This window comes from Cherax quadricarinatus, chromosome 89, assembly GCF_038502225.1.
Source record: "Cherax quadricarinatus isolate ZL_2023a chromosome 89, ASM3850222v1, whole genome shotgun sequence".
NCBI classification, from domain to species: domain Eukaryota; kingdom Metazoa; phylum Arthropoda; class Malacostraca; order Decapoda; family Parastacidae; genus Cherax; species Cherax quadricarinatus.
The window spans coordinates 15,547,820-15,570,614 of record NC_091380.1 but is presented as its reverse complement, the minus strand read 5'-3'; the positions used below and the strand labels follow the sequence as shown (position 1 = coordinate 15,570,614).

The window sequence follows — 22,795 nt, the reverse complement described above, 5'->3', positions numbered from 1 at the left end:
GTTATTGGTGCAATTATTGATTGTTGAGTCACACACACACACACACACACACACACACACACACACACACACACACACACACACACACACACACACACACACACACACACACACACACACACACATATGAGTTTGTGTCTATTTTAAACTATTTATCTTCATCGGGAAGTTGAGCTGGATAAAGTGTAACTGAGAGTCGCCCTTAACAACCCAACAACAACAACAACAAGTTTGAACTGCACGTGTATTAGACGGAGTGTTGGACAGGTATTAGACGGAGTGTTGGGTAGGTATTAGACGGAGTGTTGGACAGGTATTAGACGGAGTGTTGGACAGGTATTAGACGGACACTTGAGAGTGACAGAGGTGTAAGTAAGGTTTATTGTTCTCTCAGATTTGTAAGATTTAAGTCTGGTTTTATTTACTATTTTATAAGTGTGTTATTGAATTTGTGTTATAATAGCACTTAACACTTCGTAGTAAGTTTTTATTCAGGTACACATATATACACTTACATTATCATACATAGCAACATATGTGTACATTACCCAGGATAACACATAACACTCACTGACTTATTTACATAAGAAAGAAGGAACACTGCAGTAGGTCTGTTGGCCCATACTAGGCAGGTCCTTCACAACCCAGTAACTGACCAAAGTCAGTCAGGATGGAGCACTTCAGAGGGATGGAGCACTTCAGAGGGATGGAACACTTCAGAGGGATGGAACACTTCAGAGTGATGGAGCACTTCAGAGTGATGGAGCACTTCAGAGGGATGGAGCACTTCAGAGGGATGGAGCACTTCAGAGGGATGGAGCACTTCAGAGGGATGGAGCACTTCAGAGGGATGGAGCACTTCAGAGGGATGGAGCACTTCAGAGGGATGGAACACTTCAGAGGGATGGAGCACTTCAGAGGGATGGAGCACTTCAGAGGGATAGAACACTTCAGAGGGATGGAACACTTCACAGGGATGGAACACTTCAGAGGGATGGAACACTTCAGAGGGATGGAACACTTCAGAGGGATGGAGCACTTCAGAGGGATGGAGCACTTCAGAGGGATGGAGCACTTCAGAGGGATGGAGCACTTCAGAGGGATGGAACACTTCAGAGGGATGGAGCACTTCAGAGGGATGGAGCACTTCAGAGGGATGGAACACTTCATAGGGATGGAGCACTTCAGAGGGATGGAACACTTCAGAGGGATGGAGCACTTCAGAGGGATGGAACACTTCAGAGGGATGGAACACTTCAGAGGGATGGAGCACTTCAGAGGGATGGAGCACTTCAGAGGGATGGAGCACTTCAGAGGGATGGAACACTTCAGAGGGATGGAGCACTTCAGAGGGATGGAACACTTCAGAGGGATGGAGCACTTCAGAGGGATGGAGCTCTTCAGCAGGATGGAGCACTTCAGAGGGATGGAGCATTTCAGGGGGATGGAACACTTCAGAGGGATGGAACACTTCAGAGGGATGGAGCACTTCAGAGGGATGGAGCACTTCAGAGGGATGGAACACTTCAGAGGGATGGAGCACTTCAGAGGGATGGAGCACTTCAGAGGGATGGAACACTTCAGAGGGATGGAGGACTTCAGAGGGATGGAACACTTCAGAGGGATGGAACACTTCAGAGGGATGGAACACTTCAGAGGGATTTAGCACTTCAGAGGGATAGAGCACTTCAGAGGGATGGAGCACTTCAGAGGGATGGAACACTTCATAGGGATGGAGCACTTCAGAGGGATGGAACACTTCAGAGGGATGGAGCACTTCAGAGGGATGGAGCACTTCAGAGGGATGGAGCATTTCAGGGGGATGGAACACTTCAGAGGGATGGAGCACTTAAGAGGGATGGAACACTTCAGAGGGATTTAGCACTTCAGAGGGATAGAGCACTTCAGAGGGATGGAGCACTTCAGAGGGATGGAGCACTTCAGAGGGATGGAGCACTTCAGAGGGATGGAACACTTCAGAGAGATGGAGCACTTCAGAGGGATGGAGCACTTCAGAGGGATGGAGCACTTCAGAGGGATGGAGCACTTCATAGGGATGGAGCACTTCAGAGGGATGGAACACTTCAGAGGGATGGAGCACTTCAGAGGGATGGAGCACTTCAGAGGGATGGAGCACTTCAGAGGAATGGAGCACTTCAGAGGGATGGAACACTTCAGAGGGATGGAGCACTTCAGAGGGATGGAGCACTTCAGAGGGATGGAACACTTCAGAGGGATGGAGCACTTCAGAGGGATAGAGCACTTCAGAGGGATGGAGCACTTCAGAGGGATGGAGCACTTCAGAGGGATGGAACACTTCAGAGGGATGGAACACTTCAGAGGGATGGAGCACTTCAGAGGGATAGAGCACTTCAGAGGGATGGAGCACTTCAGAGGGATGGAGCACTTCAGAGGGATGGAACACTTCAGAGGGATGGAACACTTCAGAGGGATGGAGCACTTCAGAGGGATGGAGCACTTCAGAGGGATGGAGCACTTCAGAGGGATGGAGCACTTCAGAGGGATGGAGCACTTCAGAGGGATGGAACACTTCAGAGGGATGGAGCACTTCAGAGGGATAGAGCACTTCAGAGGGATGGAGCACTTCAGAGGGATGGAGCACTTCAGAGGGATGGAACACTTCAGAGAGATGGAGCACTTCAGAGGGATGGAGCACCAGAGGGATGGAGCACTTCAGAGGGATGGAACACTTCAGAGGGATTGAGCACTTCAGAGGGATGGAACACTTCAGAGGGATGGAGCACTTCAGAGGGATGGAGCACTTCAGAGGGATGGAGCACTTCAGAGGGATGGAGCACTTCAGAGGGATGGAGCACTTCAGAGGGATGGAACACTTCATAGGGATGGAGCACTTCAGAGGGATGGAGCACTTCAGAGGGATGGAACACTTCAGAGGGATGGAGCACTTCAGAGGGATGGAGCACTTCAGAGGGATGGAGCACTTCATAGGGATGGAACACTTCAGAGGGATGGAGCACTTCAGAGGGATGGAACACTTCAGAGAGATAGTAAGACTCATCCTGGACCTTGGACCAAGAGAACATGTAGGCCAGGATGAATTACAGCAGTTGGATATGTTGAATGTTGAAGACAGAGTAAAACAACTGAAGCTAAATCATGTTTATAAAATTGCTCACAAACATTGTCCAGAATATCTTGCTGTCAGTTTTGTCAAGGTTGGGAACCAAAGCAATCATAGTACTAGGGGGAGAGAACAATCATAGTACTATAGTACTAGGGGAGAGAACAATCATAGTACTAGGGGAGAGAACAATCATAGTACTAGGGGAAGAGAACAATCATAGTACTAGGGGGAGAGAACAATCATAGTACTAGGGGGAGAGAACAATCATAGTAATAGGGGGAGAGAACAATCATAGTACTAGGGGGAGAGAACAATCATAGTACTAGGGGGAGAGAACAATCATAGTACTAGGGGAGAGAACAATCATAGTACTAGGGGAAGAGAACAATCATAGTACTAGGGGGAGAGAACAATCATAGTACTAGGGGGAGAGAACAATCATAGTAATAGGGGGAGAGAACAATCATAGTACTAGGGGGAGAGAACAATCATAGTACTAGGGGGAGAGAACAATCATAGTACTAGGGGGAGAGAACACAACTTTGTAGTACCCACAGTCAGTGGCCAGGCTTCAAACACCTTTTATTGTACAGCAATAAAGGAATATAACAGACTGCCCGCACATGTCAAAGCCAGTCATAACATGAACCAGTTCAAGAAGAGTGCCAAAAGGTGTCTGATGAATGTAGCTACAGAAAGGGAGGGGAATGATTTTCTATTTTTTAGCTAACACACATGTAAATTTACCTTATTCCTAGTAATGACCCTCGTATTGTAGATAGTCTTTTTAGTATGATAATAAGATGTTATCTCCATTATAGAATAATAATAAGATATTATAACCTTTATATTATAATAATAAGGTAAAAGGACCCCAATCAATCAAAGAGGCCCAGTGGATATTCATTGTTCTCAAGCACTGCATTATGATGTCTAGCATTTTTATAATTGCATGGTTTGTGCTTTTACATGGTTTGAATCCCAATTGGCAGGGGTTGAGTATGTTGCATGATGATAGTAAAGAGTATTCACTTGTGGATTAATTTTTCGAAGATTTTGAATAACAATAGCAGGTTAGATGTAGGTTTGTAATTATTTATGTTGGGTGGGTCTCCTCCTTTGTGTGTTGAGGTAACCCATGTTTTAAGTATTAGTGGGATTGTGTTAGTTTCTGATGATTTGTTGACCACTGTTGCAATGGTGGATGAAAGCACATTAGCTGTTATTTTGATCAGTAGTGGTGGTATTTGTGCTAAGATTCCTTATTTATTTTTCAGTGAGTTTATTATCAAAGATATCTCAGATGGATCAGCTGGAATAAGGTAGAGGGAGTTCAGAAAACATCCAACAAGGTAGTCACTTGGTCGAAGACTGGTAGAGAAGAAATCATCTAATATATTGGCTGTCTCGGTAGGTTTACCTGGAGTTTACCTGGAGAGAGTTTCGGGGGTCAACGCCCCCGCGGCCCGGTCTGTGACCAGGCCTCCTGGTGGATCAGCGCCTGATCAACCAGGCTGTTGCTGCTGGCTGCACGCAAACCAACGTACGAGCCACAGCCCGGCTGATCAGGAACTGACTTTAGGTGCTTGTCCAGTGCCAGCTTGAAGACTGCCAGGGGTCTGTTGGTAATCCCCCTTATGTGTGCTGGGAGGCAGTTGAACAGTCTCGGGCCCCTGACACTTATTGTATGGTCTCTTAACGTGCTAGTGACACCCCTGCTTTTCATTGGGGGGATGGTGCATCGTCTGCCAAGTCTTTTGCTTTCGTAGTGAGTGATTTTCGTGTGCAAGTTTGGTACTAGTCCCTCTAGGATTTTCCAGGTGTATATAATCATGTATCTCTCCCTCCTGCGTTCCAGGGAATACAGGTTTAGAAACCTCAAGCGCTCCCAGTAATTGAGGTGTTTTATCTCCGTTATGCGCGCCGTGAAAGTTCTCTGTACATTTTCTAGGTCGGCAATTTCACCTGCCTTGAAAGGTGCTGTTAGAGTGCAGCAATATTCCAGCCTAGATAGAACAAGTGACCTGAAGAGTGTCATCATGGGCTTGGCCTCCCTAGTTTTGAAGGTTCTCATTATCCATCCTGTCATTTTTCTAGCAGATGCGATTGATACAATGTTATGGTCCTTGAAGGTGAGATCCTCCGACATAATCACTCCTAGGTCTTTGACGTTGGTGTTTCGCTCTATTTTGTGGCCAGAATTTGTTTTGTACTCTGATGAAGATTTAATTTCCTCATGTTTACCATATCTGAGTAATTGAAATTTCTCATCGTTGAACTTCATATTGTTTTCTGCAGCCCACTGAAAGATTTGGTTGATGTCCGCCTGGAGCCTTGCAGTGTCTGCAATGGAAGACACTGTCATGCAGATTCGGGTGTCATCTGCAAAGGAAGACACGGTGCTGTGGCTGACATCCTTGTCTATGTCGGATATGAGGATGAGGAACAAGATGGGAGCTAGTACTGTGCCTTGTGGAACAGAGCTTTTCACCGTAGCTGCCTCGGACTTTACTCTGTTGACGACTACTCTCTGTGTTCTGTTAGTGAGGAAATTATAGATCCATCGACCGACTTTTCCTGTTATTCCTTTAGCGCGCATTTTGTGCGCTATTACGCCATGGTCACACTTGTCGAAGGCTTTTGCAAAGTCTGTATATATTACATCTGCATTCTTTTTGTCTTCTAGTGCATTTAGGACCTTGTCGTAGTGATCCAGTAGTTGAGACAGACAGGAGCGACCTGTTCTAAACCCATGTTGCCCTGGGTTGTGTAACTGATGGGTTTCTAGATGGGTGGTGATCTTGCTTCTTAGGACCCTTTCAAAGATTTTTATGATATGGGATGTTAGTGCTATTGGTCTGTAGTTCTTTGCTGTTGCTTTACTGCCCCCTTTGTGGAGTGGGGCTATGTCTGTTGTTTTCAGTAACTGAGGGACGACCCCCGTGTCCATGCTCCCTCTCCATAGGATGGAAAAGGCTCGTGATAGAGGCTTCTTGCAGTTCTTGATGAACACAGAGTTCCATGAGTCTGGCCCTGGGGCAGAGTGCATGGGCATGTCATTTATCGCCTGTTCGAAGTCATTTGGCGTCAGGATAACATCGGATAGGCTTGTGTTAGTCAAATTTTGTGGCTCTCTCATAAAAAATTCATTTTGGTCTTCGACTCTCAGTCTGGTTAGCGGCTTGCTAAAAACTGAGTCATATTGGGACTTGAGTAGCTCACTCATTTCCTTGCTGTCATCTGTGTAGGACCCATCTTGTTTAAGTAGGGGCCCAATACTGGACGTTGTTCTCGATTTTGATTTGGCATAGGAGAAGAAATACTTTGGGTTTCTTTCGATTTCATTTATGGCTTTTAGTTCTTCCCGCGATTCCTGACTCCTAAAGGATTCTTTTAGCTTAAGTTCGATGCTTGCTATTTCTCTGACCAGTGTCTCCCTGCGCATTTCAGATATATTGACCTCTTTTAGCCGCTCTGTTATTCTTTTCCGTCGCCTGTAAAGGGAGCGCCTGTCTCTTTCTATTTTACATCTACTCCTCCTTTTTCTTAGAGGAATAAGCCTTGTGCATACATTGAGTGCCACCGAGTTAATCTGTTCTAGGCATAAGTTTGGGTCTGTGTTGCTTAGTATATCTTCCCAGCTTATATCGGTTAGGACTTGGTTTACTTGGTCCCACTTTATGTTTTTGTTATTGAAGTTGAATTTGGTGAATGCTCCCTCGTGACTAGTCTCATTTTGTCGGTCTGGGGCTCCACGCATACATGTATGGTTCATTGAGTTTGGTTAGGCCAGTATCTCTGGTTTTGGTGTTTTTTCTAGAACAGAGGATTTGTGGAAGTGTGTTCTAGATGTTCTTCACATCACTTCTCATTTCATTAACCTTCTAGCACAATAGAGCTGTTTAGACTTCCTTATTAGTTTGGTAATACTGATGCATAGTGTTTGGTTTGTTCTTTAGTTATTAAGCCCAATTCGTACTGTTTTTCATAGTTATATTTTTATGAATGGACTTGAGGATACTATTTATTACCCAGGGGTTACCCAGTCTTTACTGTGATCTGCTTAATTTTAATGGGTTAATGTCTACTGTAAAGGCTTTGTATTTTTTTTTTTTTGGAGAAGAATCACCAGTGCTCTTGTCACCAGTAATGTATGTGTGTGCCAGTTAATGTAACTTACTGCTGTAGTGAAGTTATTACCTGGAGTTTACCTGGAGAGAGTTCTGGGGGTCAATGCCCCCGCGGCCCAGTCTGTGACCAGGCCTCCTGGTGGATCAGAGCCTGATCAACCAGGCTGTTGCTGCTGGCTGCACGCAAACCAACGTACGAGCCACAGCCCGGCTGATCAGGAACTGACTTTAGGTGCTTGTCCAGTGCCAGCTTGAAGACTGCCAGGGGTCTGTTGGTAATCCCCCTTATGTGTGCTGGGAGGCAGTTGAACAGTCTCGGGCCCCTGACACTTATTGTATGGTCTCTTAACGTGCTAGTGACACCCCTGCTTTTCATTGGGGGGATGGTGCATCGTCTGCCAAGTCTTTTGCTTTTGTAGTGAGTGATTTTCGTGTGCAAGTTCGGTACTAGTCCCTCTAGGATTTTCCAGGTGTATATAATCATGTATCTCTCCCTCCTGTGTTCCAGGGAATACAGGTTTAGGAACCTCAAGCGCTCCCAGTAATTGAGGTGTTTTATCTCCGTTATGCGCGCCGTGAAAGTTCTCTGTACATTTTCTAGGTCGGCAATTTCACCTGCCTTGAAAGGTGCTGTTAGTGTGCAGCAATATTCCAGCCTAGATAGAACAAGTGACCTGAAGAGTGTCATCATGGGCTTGGCCTCCCTAGTTTTGAAGGTTCTCATTATCCATCCTGTCATTTTTCTAGCAGATGCGATTGATACAATGTTATGGTCCTTGAAGATGAGATCCTCCGACATGATCACTCCCAGGTCTTTGACGTTGGTGTTTCGCTCTATTTTGTGGCCAGAATTTGTTTTGTAGTCTGATGAAGATTTAATTTCCTCATGTTTACCATATCTGAGTGGAAACAAAACGAGATCATATTAGTTTCAAGTGGTAGCTTATATATGTTGGTTATGGGGAAGGTGGGGTAGTGATTAGTAGCAGTGTCTGTGATTATCCCTGCTTTGAGAGGAGCTATTATGTTAGTCCAGATATGGTCAGTTGAGGTTACACTGCTCTTGTTGTTTCTTGTTGGTTTAGTTATTGCTGGTTATAGTTTGTTTAGTTATAGCTGTTACTTGAGAGTCCTTGGCTAGAACAAGGTTAAAGTTGAAATACTGATCACAATGGGGTAATCACAATGCTATGCTCTGTTTTTGAGAGAATACTAAATTGAAAGAGAAGAAATTGAACCTTTCTCGTAACTACTAGTTGTGTGAAGTTCAGGGATAGAAGAGGATGGTTCATGTGTGGCAAAATATTAGTCTTGAGAAATTGCAGAGTCTGTTCTATGGGGATGTGAGTGATCAGAGTGATCTTATTTCTTGTTCATGCTGATACAAACAAGTCTGGACAACAGTTTCCTTGGGTTCTTGAGGTGTGAAATTCTTACAGTTTTTAATAGTTTTGTTAAGTATCCAGTAAGTTTTCCCTGCTAGTTTCTATGGTGCACTTCCTATTGTAGATGTGATGGGATAGAGAAGAATGATTCACTTTTATTATTGTAGGAAGATCTTAAATGAGTACAAGGTGAGGATTAGAGGGAAGTTGGCAAAAGAGTACAAGGTGAGAATTAGAGGGAAGTTGGCAACAGAGAACAAGGTGAGGATTAGAGGGAAGTTGGCAACAGAGTACAAGGTGAGAATTAGAGGGAAGTTGGCAACAGAGAACAAGGTGAGACTCATGAAATCGCAATGACACAATTGCAAAGAAACCATACCATGAGCGGGTTAAGAACCCGTGATCAGAGAGTCATAAAACTCCACACCACTGGACCAGCAAGTGACAACAAGAGTCATCCAACTAGGTATATTTGTACACCATAGGAAGGTTAGCATAGGCACCACTGTGACTACAAATGCAAGTTTTTACAGACAAATTTCCAGCTAGTATGGTGCAGGTTCTAAACCCACCTGTGGTATGGTATGTTTGCAATCGTGTCATTATGATTTCGTGAGTGATGTTGATGGCTTTGAGGGAACTTAAGCTAGAGTTCATCATGTCCAACCTAGCTTTCTAGCTTGTTTTCAGGAATGGAAGTAGCTTGAAATTGACAAAAATATTCTATTGACAAAAATATTCTATTTTTGTCAATTTTTCTGAGGACTGGTAAGGTCCCCCTAACCCCCTGCTCTGTTTTATGGGTTTTAATAGTTCTGATTCAATTATTGGGATGCCATAAACTGTGACCAATAATTCCTGGTTATATTTTGTTATCCAAGAGATAGAGTAAATCTTCATTTTTTGTGTGATTATGAATTTAACATTGAAGGCAAGTTTAATAAAGAATGGTGCTGGGAATGTGAATAATGAACAGGGAAAATTTTGTTTTAGTGCCAAGAATATTTACATTGAATATTTTGGACTGTGTTTATAAATTGTCATTTTTTATTTGTGTGTAAACTTGGCCAGATTACCAATTTCTGTGGACTTTATAGTGTAGTTGTAATAGTTGAATGGCAGTTCTTTGTGCTCAAACACTGACTTTTTTGGGTCATCCCAGGTTCCCTACACATATACTGTTATATTTGATAATCTATGTAACTATTTGTGTATACCTGAGTAAACTTACTAGTAATATTGAATTTGGTTGAATGGAAGAGTGGAATTGTCTTAAACTAGAACTCAAGTTGGGTGAATTGCTAATGTGCAAATTGTACCAGGTTCACAAACTTTGCATCTGCGTAAAACTCTAAGTTTTCCATCAAATTTCATGCTTTTCAAGTCATTACCTTCAGTAGAAATTATCTTCCATTTTGGGAGATTTTTTTTTCCTTAAAAGAAAGAAGTGGACACTGAGAGCATTATTAATTATGGGAGTGTGGACAGTGAAAAGTCTAAAAGTATTAACACAGTACAATGCAGTAGAGTACAGTACGATAATTTTATTATCTTTTCCGGTGGATAAATGAAGTAACAGATGTACAGTAAAGTATTGGTGTGTGGTTTAGTGGTGATGTAGAATAGCTTATTGTGACTCAGAGGAACTTTACAGTAACAATGTAGATGATGTGGCAGACACGGGTAGATGGTTCATCAGTTGTAGATGGTGTGGCAGACACAGGTAGATGGTTCATCAGTTGTAGATAGTGTGGCAGACACAGGTAGATGGTTCATCAGTTGTAGATGGTGTGGCAGACACAGGTAGATGGTTCATCAGGTATAGATGGTGTGGCAGACACAAGTAGATGGTTTCTCAGATTTAGATGGTGTGGCAGACACAGGAAGATGGTTCATCAGATACAGATGTTTACTTGAGATGAACAGCAGAATTGAAGCTCTTTGTTTACACTCCATATTTAATACCACCATTAAAATTGTACAGTAAGGCCCCACTTATATGGGGCAGACATTGCCAGAAAGCAGAACTCAATTTTTTCCATTTATAAATTCATATAAATGCCAGACAAGAAGTTTACACTAAATTATATTAAGTTAGTAATAGAACTAGGTATTAACAACACACAAAGTAAAATACATACACAGTACATTCATTACTTATCTTAAAGTATTTGTAATCTTAATGTAAGGCGAGAGGTGAGTAGTACTTATTTGTAGGAAGTCAGGTGTAAGTAGCCCTGGCTCCCCATCTCATACTTAATATACAACATATAAAACAGCCCAGAGAGTTAAAATACACATACAGCACACTCATTATTTATCTTAAAATATGTGTAGTCTTAATATAGGAAGAGAGGTGAGTAGTATTTATTTGTAGGAAGTCAGTGTAGGTAGCCGATAGGTGTAGCCCACCTGGGCTACACCTACTGGTTACCTACACTGTGACCCAGAGCCATATTATTAGCATTGACATCCCTTGTTCACTGAATTTAATCATTTCTAACTACCTTTAGATGCCATCATAAACGAAGGGAGAAGTAATGAATAATTCATATCAAAAATTGTAAACAAAGTGGAGTGGGGGAGTGGCTGGGCCAAACACAGATTCATACACGTTTTCTCTGCTGCATGACCAGAGAAAACGTAATGTTGTCCCTCTGCCCGGCTACCACATAGGTCCACAAGTATTATTATCATAGTACATATAAATTATGCAATAAATGCCAGACAACAAGTTTATACTAACTTATATTAAGTTAACAATAAAAATAGGCATTAAAAACACAATAAAAGGTAAGATACACACAGAGTACACTTATTACTTACCTTAAAATATTAATATTAATGTGAGAGGTGAGTGGCAGGGTATTTATTGAATAAAATCAGAATGGCACACCATCATCCTCTAACTTGGCACTTAAAGCAAGAGGCTTACGACTCCTCTTTTTGTCACAGCTGACCTTAGATGTCATCGTCAATGAGAGCCAATTAGTCAGCGAAAGAGTAAATGAGAGAAAGAGATAGAGTTCCAACAATGTAAGAACACAAACTGAACAGGTAGTGGGCAATCACATGGTCAGGCAAAATAAATGCGTATTAATATGTGTCTACTTTTAGTTCATTCACATACTTTTGTAAGACTTTGTAAAACTTTTACCTCAAAATATTTTTTATTATAATAATAATAATTACCTCACAATACAAATACTCTTACATTGTGTACAAGTTGTACAAGTTAGTTCAGAATAAACAAACAGCAACACTCCCAATCTCATGCAACACACCATTTTTAGAGTGAATGAAGATATTGCTATTATCATAATTAAAAAGCACTAAACTCACTGTTGAGTAGACTTCAGGATGTACATGTTTATAGAGGGGCCACAGATATATCAGATCACTTTCTAGTTGTAGCTACACTGAGAGTAAAAGGTAGATGGGATACAAGGAGAATAGAAGCATCAGGGAAGAGAGAGGTGAAGGTTTATAAACTAAAAGAGGAGGCAGTTAGGGTAAGATATAAACAGCTATTGGAGGATAGATGGGCTAATGAGAGCATAGGCAATGGGGTCGAAGAGGTATGGGGTAGGTTTAAAAATGTAGTGTTAGAGTGTTCAGCAGAAGTTTGTGGTTACAGGAAAGTGGGTGCAGGAGGGAAGAGGAGCGATTGGTGGAATGATGATGTAAAGAGAGTAGTAAGGGAGAAAAAGTTAGCATATGAGAAGTTTTTACAAAGTAGAAGTGATGCAAGGAGGGAAGAGTATATGGAGAAAAAGAGAGAGGTTAAGAGAGTGGTGAATCAATGTAAAAAGAGAGCAAATGAGAGAGTGGGTGAGATGTTATCAACAAATTTTGTTGAAAATAAGAAAAAGTTTTGGAGTGAGATTAACAAGTTAAGAAAGCCTAGAGAACAAATGGATTTGTCAGTTAAAAATAGGAGAGGAGAGTTATTAAATGGAGAGTTAGAGGTATTGGGAAGATGGAGGGAATATTTCGAGGAATTGTTAAATGTTGATGAAGATAGGGAAGCTGTGATTTCGTGTATAGGGCAAGGAGGAATAACATCTTGTAGGAGTGAGGAAGAGCTAGTTGTGAGTGTGGGGGAAGTTCGTGAGGCAGTAGGTAAAATGAAAGGGGGTAAGGCAGCTGGGATTGATGGGATAAAGATAGAAATGTTAAAAGCAGGTGGGGATATAGTTTTGGAGTGGTTGGTGCAATTATTTAATAAATGTATGGAAGAGGGTAAGGTACCTAGGGATTGGCAGAGAGCATGCATAGTTCCTTTGTATAAAGGCAAAGGGGATAAAAGAGAGTGCAAAAATTATAGGGGGATAAGTCTGTTGAGTGTACCTGGTAAAGTGTATGGTAGGGTTATAATTGAAAGAATTAAGAGTAAGACGGAGAATAGGATAGCAGATGAACAAGGAGGCTTTAGGAAAGGTAGGGGGTGTGTGGACCAGGTGTTTACAGTGAAACATATAAGTGAACAGTATTTAGATAAGGCTAAAGAGGTCTTTGTGGCATTTATGGATTTGGAAAAGGCGTATGACAGGGTGGATAGGGGGTCAATGTGGCAGATGTTGCAAGTGTATGGTGTAGGAGGTAGGTTACTGAAAGCAGTGAAGAGTTTTTACGAGGATAGTGAGGCTCAAGTTAGAGTATGTAGGAAAGAGGGAAATTTTTTCCCAGTAAAAGTAGGCCTTAGACAAGGATGTGTGATGTCACCGTGGTTGTTTAATATATTTATAGATGGGGTTGTAAGAGAAGTAAATGCGAGGGTCTTGGCAAGAGGCGTGGAGTTAAAAGATAAAGAATCACACACAAAGTGGGAGTTGTCACAGCTGCTCTTTGCTGATGACACTGTGCTCTTGGGAGATAATGAAGAGAAGTTGCAGAGATTGGTGGATGAATTTGGTAGGGTGTGCAAAAGAAGAAAATTAAAGGTGAATACAGGAAAGAGTAAGGTTATGAGGATAACAAAAAGATTAGGTGATGAAAGATTGAATATCAGATTGGAGGGAGAGAGTATGGAGGAGGTGAACGTATTCAGATATTTGGGAGTGGACGTGTCAGCGGATGGGTCTATGAAAGATGAGGTGAATCATAGAATTGATGAGGGAAAAAGAGTGAGTGGTGCACTTAGGAGTCTGTGGAGACAAAGAACTTTGTCCTTGGAGGCAAAGAGGGGAATGTATGAGAGTATAGTTTTACCAACGCTCTTATATGGGTGTGAAGCGTGGGTGATGAATGTTGCAGCGGGGAGAAGGCTGGAGGCAGTGGAGATGTCATGTCTGAGGGCAATGTGTGGTGTGAATATAATGCAGAGAATTCGTAGTTTGGAAGTTAGGAGGAGGTGCGGGATTACCAAAACTGTTGTCCAGAGGGCTGAGGAAGGGTTGTTGAGGTGGTTCGGACATGTAGAGAGAATGGAGCGAAACAGAATGACTTCAAGAGTGTATCAGTCTGTAGTGGAAGGAAGGCGGGGTAGGGGTCGGCCTAGGAAGGGTTGGAGGGAGGGGGTAAAGGAGGTTTTGTGTGCGAGGGGTTTGGACTTCCAGCAGGCATGCGTGAGCGTGTTTGATAGGAGTGAATGGAGACAAATGGTTTTTAATACTTGATGTGCTTTTGGAGTGTGAGCAAAGTAACATTTATGAAGGGATTCAGGGAAACCGGCAGGCCGGACTTGAGTCCTGGAGATGGGAAGTACAGTGCCTGCACTCTGAAGGAGGGGTGTTAATGTTGCAGTTTAAAAACTGAAGTGTAAAGCACCCTTCTGGCAAGACAGTGATGGAGTGAATGATGGTGAAAGTTTTTCTTTTTCGGGCCACCCTGCCTTGGTGGGAATCGGCCAGTGTGATAATAAAAAAAAATAAACCCACAAGGGTTGTGAATTGCTATATTTAGAGTGAAGGCATACAAAACTAATATTTTTCTACAGTTATCCCCCAGTGTTTGACTAGAGAAAACGTAATTCTTCCGACACTACCTACACAGCCGCTTTGTAAACAAATCTTATACGTCAATTTTTATTCTGTAAGTGTGTATAATGTTTATATGCTGTGAAACGTGTTTCTTATATAATTCTGAGGAAAATATCATAGATGGATTAATGAAAAGGTTAATATTAATGTAAAATAAGACATTTGATGTGCCCAAGAGTGATTATTATGTAGTATTGGCGTCATGAGTAGAGAGACTCTTAGTGATTTTAATGTGTACCTGCACACCAGCACAGTGTGTAAATATATTTAGGTACACCTACCATCCGACTTACGACCTGCTCAACATACGACCATTTGACTTATGACCGTGTTTTCTATGCCAAATTTCTGGGAAATAAAAAACTGTTTGTGTTGTACACAGTGTTTATCCTAAACCTTTCAGTATAAAATACAGTACTAACAACATAAAAAGTAAAGTAAAAAATTAAATACCAAAATAAAACAATAAAATAAAGTCATTACAAAACCATGATGTTCATATTCAGTAGTAAGGTTTAACTCACGTCCATTTCGACTTACGACCGGTTTGCCGGAACCGATCTCGGTTGTAAGTCGGATGATACCTGTACAGGTACACATAAGTATAATTATCAGAGTACATATAAAATACGCCCCGTTAAAACGTCGAGAGGCCCTCTCCTAAACTTGTTCTCAGGGTTGATAATATTTTGGAAAAAAAAATTATTTTTTCTTATGAAATGACAGAGAATATTTTCCCGATCATAATGACACCAAAAGTATGAAATTTGATGGAAAAGTTACAGAATTAAGCTTTTGCGAAGTTAGCAGTCTCAACGAAGTTGACCCATCGGCAATTTCGCCCACTTTGAGCTCTGCTTTTGGCCAATTTCAGTGTACTAGTCGACAAAAATCATATCTATTTCACTAGAACTCCATCTTTTCTATTGAATGAATACAAGAAACCACCCATTTACTGATTTCAAGTATGCAATAAAGTGGTCAGAAATTGGCAATTTTGCCAATTACACACAGATTTCAGAAGATGGCAATTTCCAAATAGGGTCCAGAAAAAGCAAGACAGACATTCCTGACACTAAAATAACATTTTCTCTGTTCATTCGTGTATAGGGCAAGGAGGAATAACATCTTGTAGGAGTGAGGAAGAGCCAGTTGTGAGTGTGGGGGAAGTTCGTGAGGCAGTAGGTAAAATGAAAGGGGGTAAGGCAGCCGGGATTGATGGGATAAAGATAGAAATGTTAAAAGCAGGTGGGGATATAGTTTTGGAGTGGTTGGTGCAATTATTTAATAAATGTATGGAAGAGGGTAAGGTACCTAGGGATTGGCAGAGAGCATGCATAGTTCCTTTGTATAAAGGCAAAGGGGATAAAAGAGAGTGCAAAAATTATAGGGGGATAAGTCTGTTGAGTGTACCTGGTAAAGTGTATGGTAGAGTTATAATTGAAAGAATTAAGAGTAAGACGGAGAATAGGATAGCAGATGAACAAGGAGGCTTTAGGAAAGGTAGGGGGTGTGTGGACCAGGTGTTTACAGTGAAACATATAAGTGAACAGTATTTAGATAAGGCTAAAGAGGTCTTTGTGGCATTTATGGATTTGGAAAAGGCGTATGACAGGGTGGATAGGGGGGCAATGTGGCAGATGTTGCAAGTGTATGGTGTAGGAGGTAGGTTACTGAAAGCAGTGAAGAGTTTTTACGAGGATAGTGAGGCTCAAGTTAGAGTATGTAGGAAAGAGGGAAATTTTTTCCCAGTAAAAGTAGGCCTTAGACAAGGATGTGTGATGTCACCGTGGTTGTTTAATATATTTATAGATGGGGTTGTAAGAGAAGTAAATGCGAGGGTCTTGGCAAGAGGCGTGGAGTTAAAAGATAAAGAATCACACACAAAGTGGGAGTTGTCACAGCTGCTCTTTGCTGATGACACTGTGCTCTTGGGAGATTCTGAAGAGAAGTTGCAGAGATTGGTGGATGAATTTGGTAGGGTGTGCAAAAGAAGAAAATTAAAGGTGAATACAGGAAAGAGTAAGGTTATTTACCTGGAGTTTACCTGGAGCTAGTTCCGGGGGTCAACGCCCCCGCGGCCCGGTCTGTGACCAGGCCTCCTGGTGGATCAGAGCCTGATCAACCAGGCTGTTGCTGCTGGCTGCACGCAAACCAACGTATGAGCCACAGCCCGGCTGATCCGGAACTAACTTTAGGTGCTTGTCCAGTGCCAGCTTGAAGACTGCCAAGGGTCTGTTGGTAATCCCCCTTATGTGTGCTGGGAGGCAGTTGAACAGTCTCGGGCCCCTGACACTTATTGTATGGTCTCTTAACGTGCTAGTGACACCCCTGCTTTTCATTGGGGGGATGGTGCATCGTCTGCCAAGTCTTTTGCTTTCGTAGTGAGTGATTTTCGTGTGCAAGTTCGGTACTAGTCCCTCTAGGATTTTCCAGGTGTATATAATCATGTATCTCTCCCTCCTGCGTTCCAGGGAATACAGGTTTAGGAACCTCAAGCGCTCCCAATAATTGAGGTGTTTTATCTCCGTTATGCGCGCCGTGAAAGTTCTCTGTACATTTTCTAGGTCGGCAATTTCACCTGCCTTGAAAGGTGCTGTTAGTGTGCAGCAATATTCCAGCCTAGATAGAACAAGTGACCTGAAGAGTGTCATCATGGGCTTGGCCTCCCTAGTTTTGAAGGTTCTCATTATCCATCCTGTCATTTTTCTAGCAGATGCGATTGATACAATGTTATGGTCCTTGAAGGTGAGATCCTCCGACATGATCACTCCCAGGTCTTTGACGTTGGTGTTTCGCTCTATTTTGTGGCCAGAATTTGTTTTGTACTCTGATGAAGATTTAATTTCCTCATGTTTACCATATCTGAGTAATTGAAATTTCTCATCGTTGAACTTCATATTGTTTTCTGCAGCCCACTGAAAGATTTGGTTGATGTCCACCTGGAGCTTTGCAGTGTCTGCAATGGAAGACACTGTCATGCAGATTCGGGTGTCATCTGCAAAGGAAGACACGGTGCAGTGGCTGACATCCTTGTCTATGTCGGATATGAGGATGAGGAACAAGATGGGAGCGAGTACTGTGCCTTGTGGAACAGAGCTTTTCACCGTAGCTGCCTCGGACTTTATTCTGTTGACGACTACTCTCTATGTTCTGTTAGTGAGGAAATTATAGATCCATCGACCGACTTTTCCTGTTATTCCTTTAGCACGCATTTTGTGCGCTATTACGCCATGGTCACACTTGTCGAAGGCTTTTGCAAAGTCTGTATATATTACATCTGCATTCTTTTTGTCTTCTAGTGCATTTAGGACCTTGTTGTAGTGATCCAATAGTTGAGACAGACAGGAGCGACCTGTTCTAAACCCATGTTGCCCTGGGTTGTGTAACTGATGGGTTTCTAGATGGGTGGTGATCTTGCTTCTTAGGACCCTTTCAAAGATTTTTATGATATGGGATGTTAGTGCTATTGGTCTGTAGTTTTTTGCTGTTGCTTTACTGCCCCCTTTGTGGAGTGGGGCTATGTCTGTTGTTTTTAGTAACTGTGGGACGACCCCCGTGTCCATGCTCCCTCTCCATAGGATGGAAAAGGCTCGTGATAGGGGCTTCTTGCAGTTCTTGATGAACACAGAGTTCCATGAGTCTGGCCCTGGGGCAGAGTGAATGGGCATGTCATTTATCGCCTGTTCGAAGTCATTTGGCGTCAGGATAACATCGGATAGGCTTGTGTTAATCAAATTTTGTGGCTCTCTCATAAAAAATTCATTTTGATCTTCGACTCTCAGTCTGGTTAGCGGCTTGCTAAAAACTGAGTCATATTGGGACTTGAGTAGCTCACTCATTTCCTTGCTGTCATCTGTGTAGGACCCATCTTGTTTAAGTAGGGGCCCAATACTGGACGTTGTTCTCGATTTTGATTTGGCATAGGAGAAGAAATACTTTGGGTTTCTTTCGATTTCATTTATGGCTTTTAGTTCTTCCCGCGATTCCTGACTCCTAAAGGATTCTTTTAGCTTAAGTTCGATGCTTGCTATTTCTCTGACCAGTGTCTCCCTACGCATTTCAGATATATTGACCTCTTTTAGCCGCTCTGTTATTCTTTTTCGTAGCCTGTAAAGGGAGCGCCTGTCTCTTTCTATTTTACATCTACTCCTCCTTTTTCTTAGAGGAATAAGCCTTGTGCATACATCGAGTGCCACCGAGTTAATCTGTTCTAGGCATAAGTTGGGGTCTGTGTTGCTTAGTATATCTTCCCAGCTTATATCGGTTAGGACTTGGTTTACTTGGTCCCACTTTATGTTTTTGTTATTGAAGTTGAATTTGGTGAATGCTCCCTCGTGACTAATCTCATTATGTCGGTCTTGGGCTCCGCGCATACATGACTGAACCTCAATTATGTTGTGATCTGAGTATATTGTTTTTGATATGGTGACATTTCTTATCAGATCATCATTGTTAGTGAAGATGAGGTCTAGTGTATTCTCCAGTCTAGTAGGCTCAATTATTTGCTGGTTTAAATTGAATTTTGTGCAGAGATTTAAAAGCTCGCGTGAGTGTGAGTTTTCATCAGAGCTGCCTCCTGGTGTCATTACTGCAACAATATTATTTGCTATATTCCTCCATTTTAGGTGCCTTAAGTTGAAATCCCCCAGGAGCAAGATGTTGGGTGCAGGAGCTGGAAGGTTTTCCAGACAGTGGTCAATTTTTAACAGCTGTTCCTGGAATTGCTGGGATGTTGCATCCGGAGGCTTGTAGACTACCACAATGACTAGGTTTTGGTTCTCGACCTTTACTGCTAAAACTTCCACTACATCATTTGAGGCATTTAGCAGTTCTGTGCAAACAGGTTTTGAGGATAACAAAAAGATTAGGTGATGAAAGATTGAATATCAGATTGGAGGGAGAGAGTATGGAGGAGGTGAACGTATTCAGATATTTGGGAGTGGACGTGTCAGCGGATGGGTCTATGAAAGATGAGGTGAATCATAGAATTGATGAGGGAAAAAGAGTGAGTGGTGCACTTAGGAGTCTGTGGAGACAAAGAACTTTGTCCTTGGAGGCAAAGAGGGGAATGTATGAGAGTATAGTTTTACCAACGCTCTTATATGGGTGTGAAGCGTGGGTGATGAATGTTGCAGTGGGGAGAAGGCTGGAGGCAGTGGAGATGTCATGTCTGAGGGCAATGTGTGGTGTGAATATAATGCAGAGAATTCGTAGTTTGGAAGTTAGGAGGAGGTGCGGGATTACCAAAACTGTTGTCCAGAGGGCTGAGGAAGGGTTGTTGAGGTGGTTCGGACATGTAGAGAGAATGGAGCGAAACAGAATGACTTCAAGAGTGTATCAGTCTGTAGTGGAAGGAAGGCGGGGTAGGGGTCGGCCTAGGAAGGGTTGGAGGGAGGGGGTAAAGGAGGTTTTGTGTGCGAGGGGCTTGGACTTCCAGCAGGCATGCGTGAGCGTGTTTGATAGGAGTGAATGGAGACAAATGGTTTTTAATACTTGACGTGCTGTTGGAGTGTGAACAAAGTAACATTTATGAAGGGATTCAGGGAAACCGGCAGGCCGGACTTGAGTCCTGGAGATGGGAAGTACAGTGCCTGCACTCTGAAGGAGGGGTGTTAATGTTGCAGTTTAAAAACTGTAGTGTAAAGCACCCTTCTGGCAAAACAGTGATGGAGTGAATGATGGTGAAAGTTTTTCTTTTTCGGGCCACCCTGCCTTGGTGGGAATCGGCCAGTGTGATAATAAAAATTAGTTATGTCTCCAGGCCCTTCTTGCATCTCTTTTGCTTTTGATTTTGAATTTTTATTCTCACAAAAAATAGAAGATTTACTATTATGCAGACTACTGCATTAGTGTAGAAATGGTGTCGAAATGGTATAAATAATATCAGTGCACTTGTGAAAGAATATTAGACTCGCCAGTTGACATGTATTGGACGCTTGACATGATTTGTTTACTTTTGAAATTTGGTAAAAATAGAACGTTTCTGCTATTTTGAGCTCAATTTCAAGGTACTTTTCATTATGACACCAATCAAAATCATCTCTGTTTCTGTGATATGTCTTCCATTCTATAAAATGAGATCAGGAAAACTAGAATACCACCATAAATACCATATGATAATACACTGCAAAGTCACTTTTAATCCTAAAACACGGTCGGAGTTTGTTTTTTCTCATTGTGCACTGTGTGCTGCAGGATTTTTTTGTACTGTGCATACTGACCACATAGACCCATTCTTTCATATATAGGCCTACCAGCTTTCTCTCACTAGATTTGAAGGCGCTAGAGTTTAGGCGTTCTAGTACGTGAATAACCCTGGTGTGAAAGCCGTACTAGTACGTCGGAAACCCTGAAAGGTTTAAAATACTTGAAATTTTGGAAAGTTCCCAGACATAACAGATGTAGTCACAGAGAATGTAAAAAACCAGGTGAGGCATTCTGTATTTGGAAGACCCCTTGCCATATAGCAAATTTTTTTCATAATTTGACATTGCTGTATTAGCAGTATGCCATAAGATGAAACACTGTAAAGCGGGGCCCTACTGTATATAGTACTTGATATACAATTCTGTTTATAGTACTTGTATTCTATATACAGTGAGGTATGCTATAATATAACTACATAACAATGAAAAATATAATATAAAATTGTGAAAAATGCATAAATGTGCATCTAAACTCTAGAAATAAAGAATACCATTAACACTTGTAATAAAACAAATTAGTACAAAAATAATAAAAAAATACTGTATTTTATTCTAGTTTCATGTTGCTGAGCTTGCAGGACAGGAGGCAGAGGAGAGAATTAATGTTTATGTAAATATTTGTTGCATAAATTGTTTGTTACAACATACCTCACTGTATGTGGTGTAATCTTTAATTATGTTCAACAGCTGCAGAATCAGTAAATAAGAGAAGCATATTTAGAAACTGAAAAAATTCAGTTGTAGCAATGAGAAAAATTTGGTATTCATAATTCATGATGCCCATGGAACATAAACCTGCAAATTAACCCTTAAACTGTCCAAACATAGATCTATGCTCACTCGAGTAGCACTCCGAACGTAGATCTACCTTTTTTTACACAAGAAAGCATGTAAAATCGAACATAGATCCATGTTCAGAGCGCCACGCGAGTGAGTGTAGATCTACATTTGGACAGTTTAAGGGTTAACCTTTCTTTATTTATAATAAATAATTGTCTGTATTAAGTACAATTAAAGATGTTTATCCCAACACAGGGAGCATTACATCCAGTACCCATTGATTACCAACCACAAGCAACTTGCTGCCCGGTCCCACTGCTGGGCCACTGACCACAGGCAACATCTTGGTCAGTTCTACTGCTGGACCACTGACCACAGGCAACATCTTGGCCAGTCCCACTGCTGGACCACTGACCACATCGCACTCAGTTCCACCGACAGCAAAGTTTCACTCAAGGGCCATTGAGGATGGTAAGTTAATTTTTATATTTGAATATTTTCACTCATTTATATCTGAAAAGATAGAGCTCCAGCTCTTGATGCCTGCCTTTGCTCATCATTTATTTGTAAGGTAATCATTAGATATAAATATTTCTTATAATAATGATATTTTGATTTGACATGATACAGTGGACCCACGACCAATGAAGGCATCATCTAACGAAAAAATCGCCCAACAAAGCATTTTAGCATAAAAATTTTGGCCCGACCAACGATGAAAAACTCGACTAACAGCATTCGTCCCAAATGTGTCTGCCTGTCTGTCCAGCTGAGCGTGCCTCAGCTGTCCTGCCTTCACCTAGTGTGCCATTGTTTACCAGCCAGGGTGGATGGTTTCACGCATACATGCAATATATTTTGTATTATTCCATTGTTTTTAGTGCTTGTAACTGCTAAATAATCCACCACGGGCCCAAAGAAAGCTTCTAGTGCCAACCCTGTGATAAAAAGGGTGAGAAATGCTATTGAAATACTATCGTACCATGGTCATCTGTTGCTACACCACCGTCAGCTGCTGCTCCTGTGCCACCATCAGCTGTTGCTGCACCACTGTCAGCTGCTGCTGCACCACTGTCAGCTGCTGCTGCACCATTGTCAGCTGCTACTGTACCATCGCCAGCTGCTGCTGCACCACCGTCAGCTGTGCTACTCGAATTTGTAGAGAGAGTGTTGTTGATGTGGCTTAACGAGAAACAATCACTGA

The 22,795-nt window shown here is 42.1% G+C and overlaps 1 protein-coding gene across 1 annotated transcript in view; it reads left to right on the top strand.

The window, feature by feature from the left end:
- The first annotated feature begins 253 nt into the window (after positions 1-253).
- Positions 254-22,795, top strand: part of LOC128697319 (uncharacterized) — a 188,479-nt gene continuing 165,937 nt past the window's right edge. Inside the window, exons 1-2 of the mRNA XM_070104219.1 lie at positions 254-368; positions 21,847-22,062. Coding sequence (XP_069960320.1) covers positions 22,060-22,062 — 3 coding nt within the window. The 5' untranslated portion in view covers positions 254-368; positions 21,847-22,059. The remainder of the gene's footprint in view (positions 369-21,846; positions 22,063-22,795) is intronic.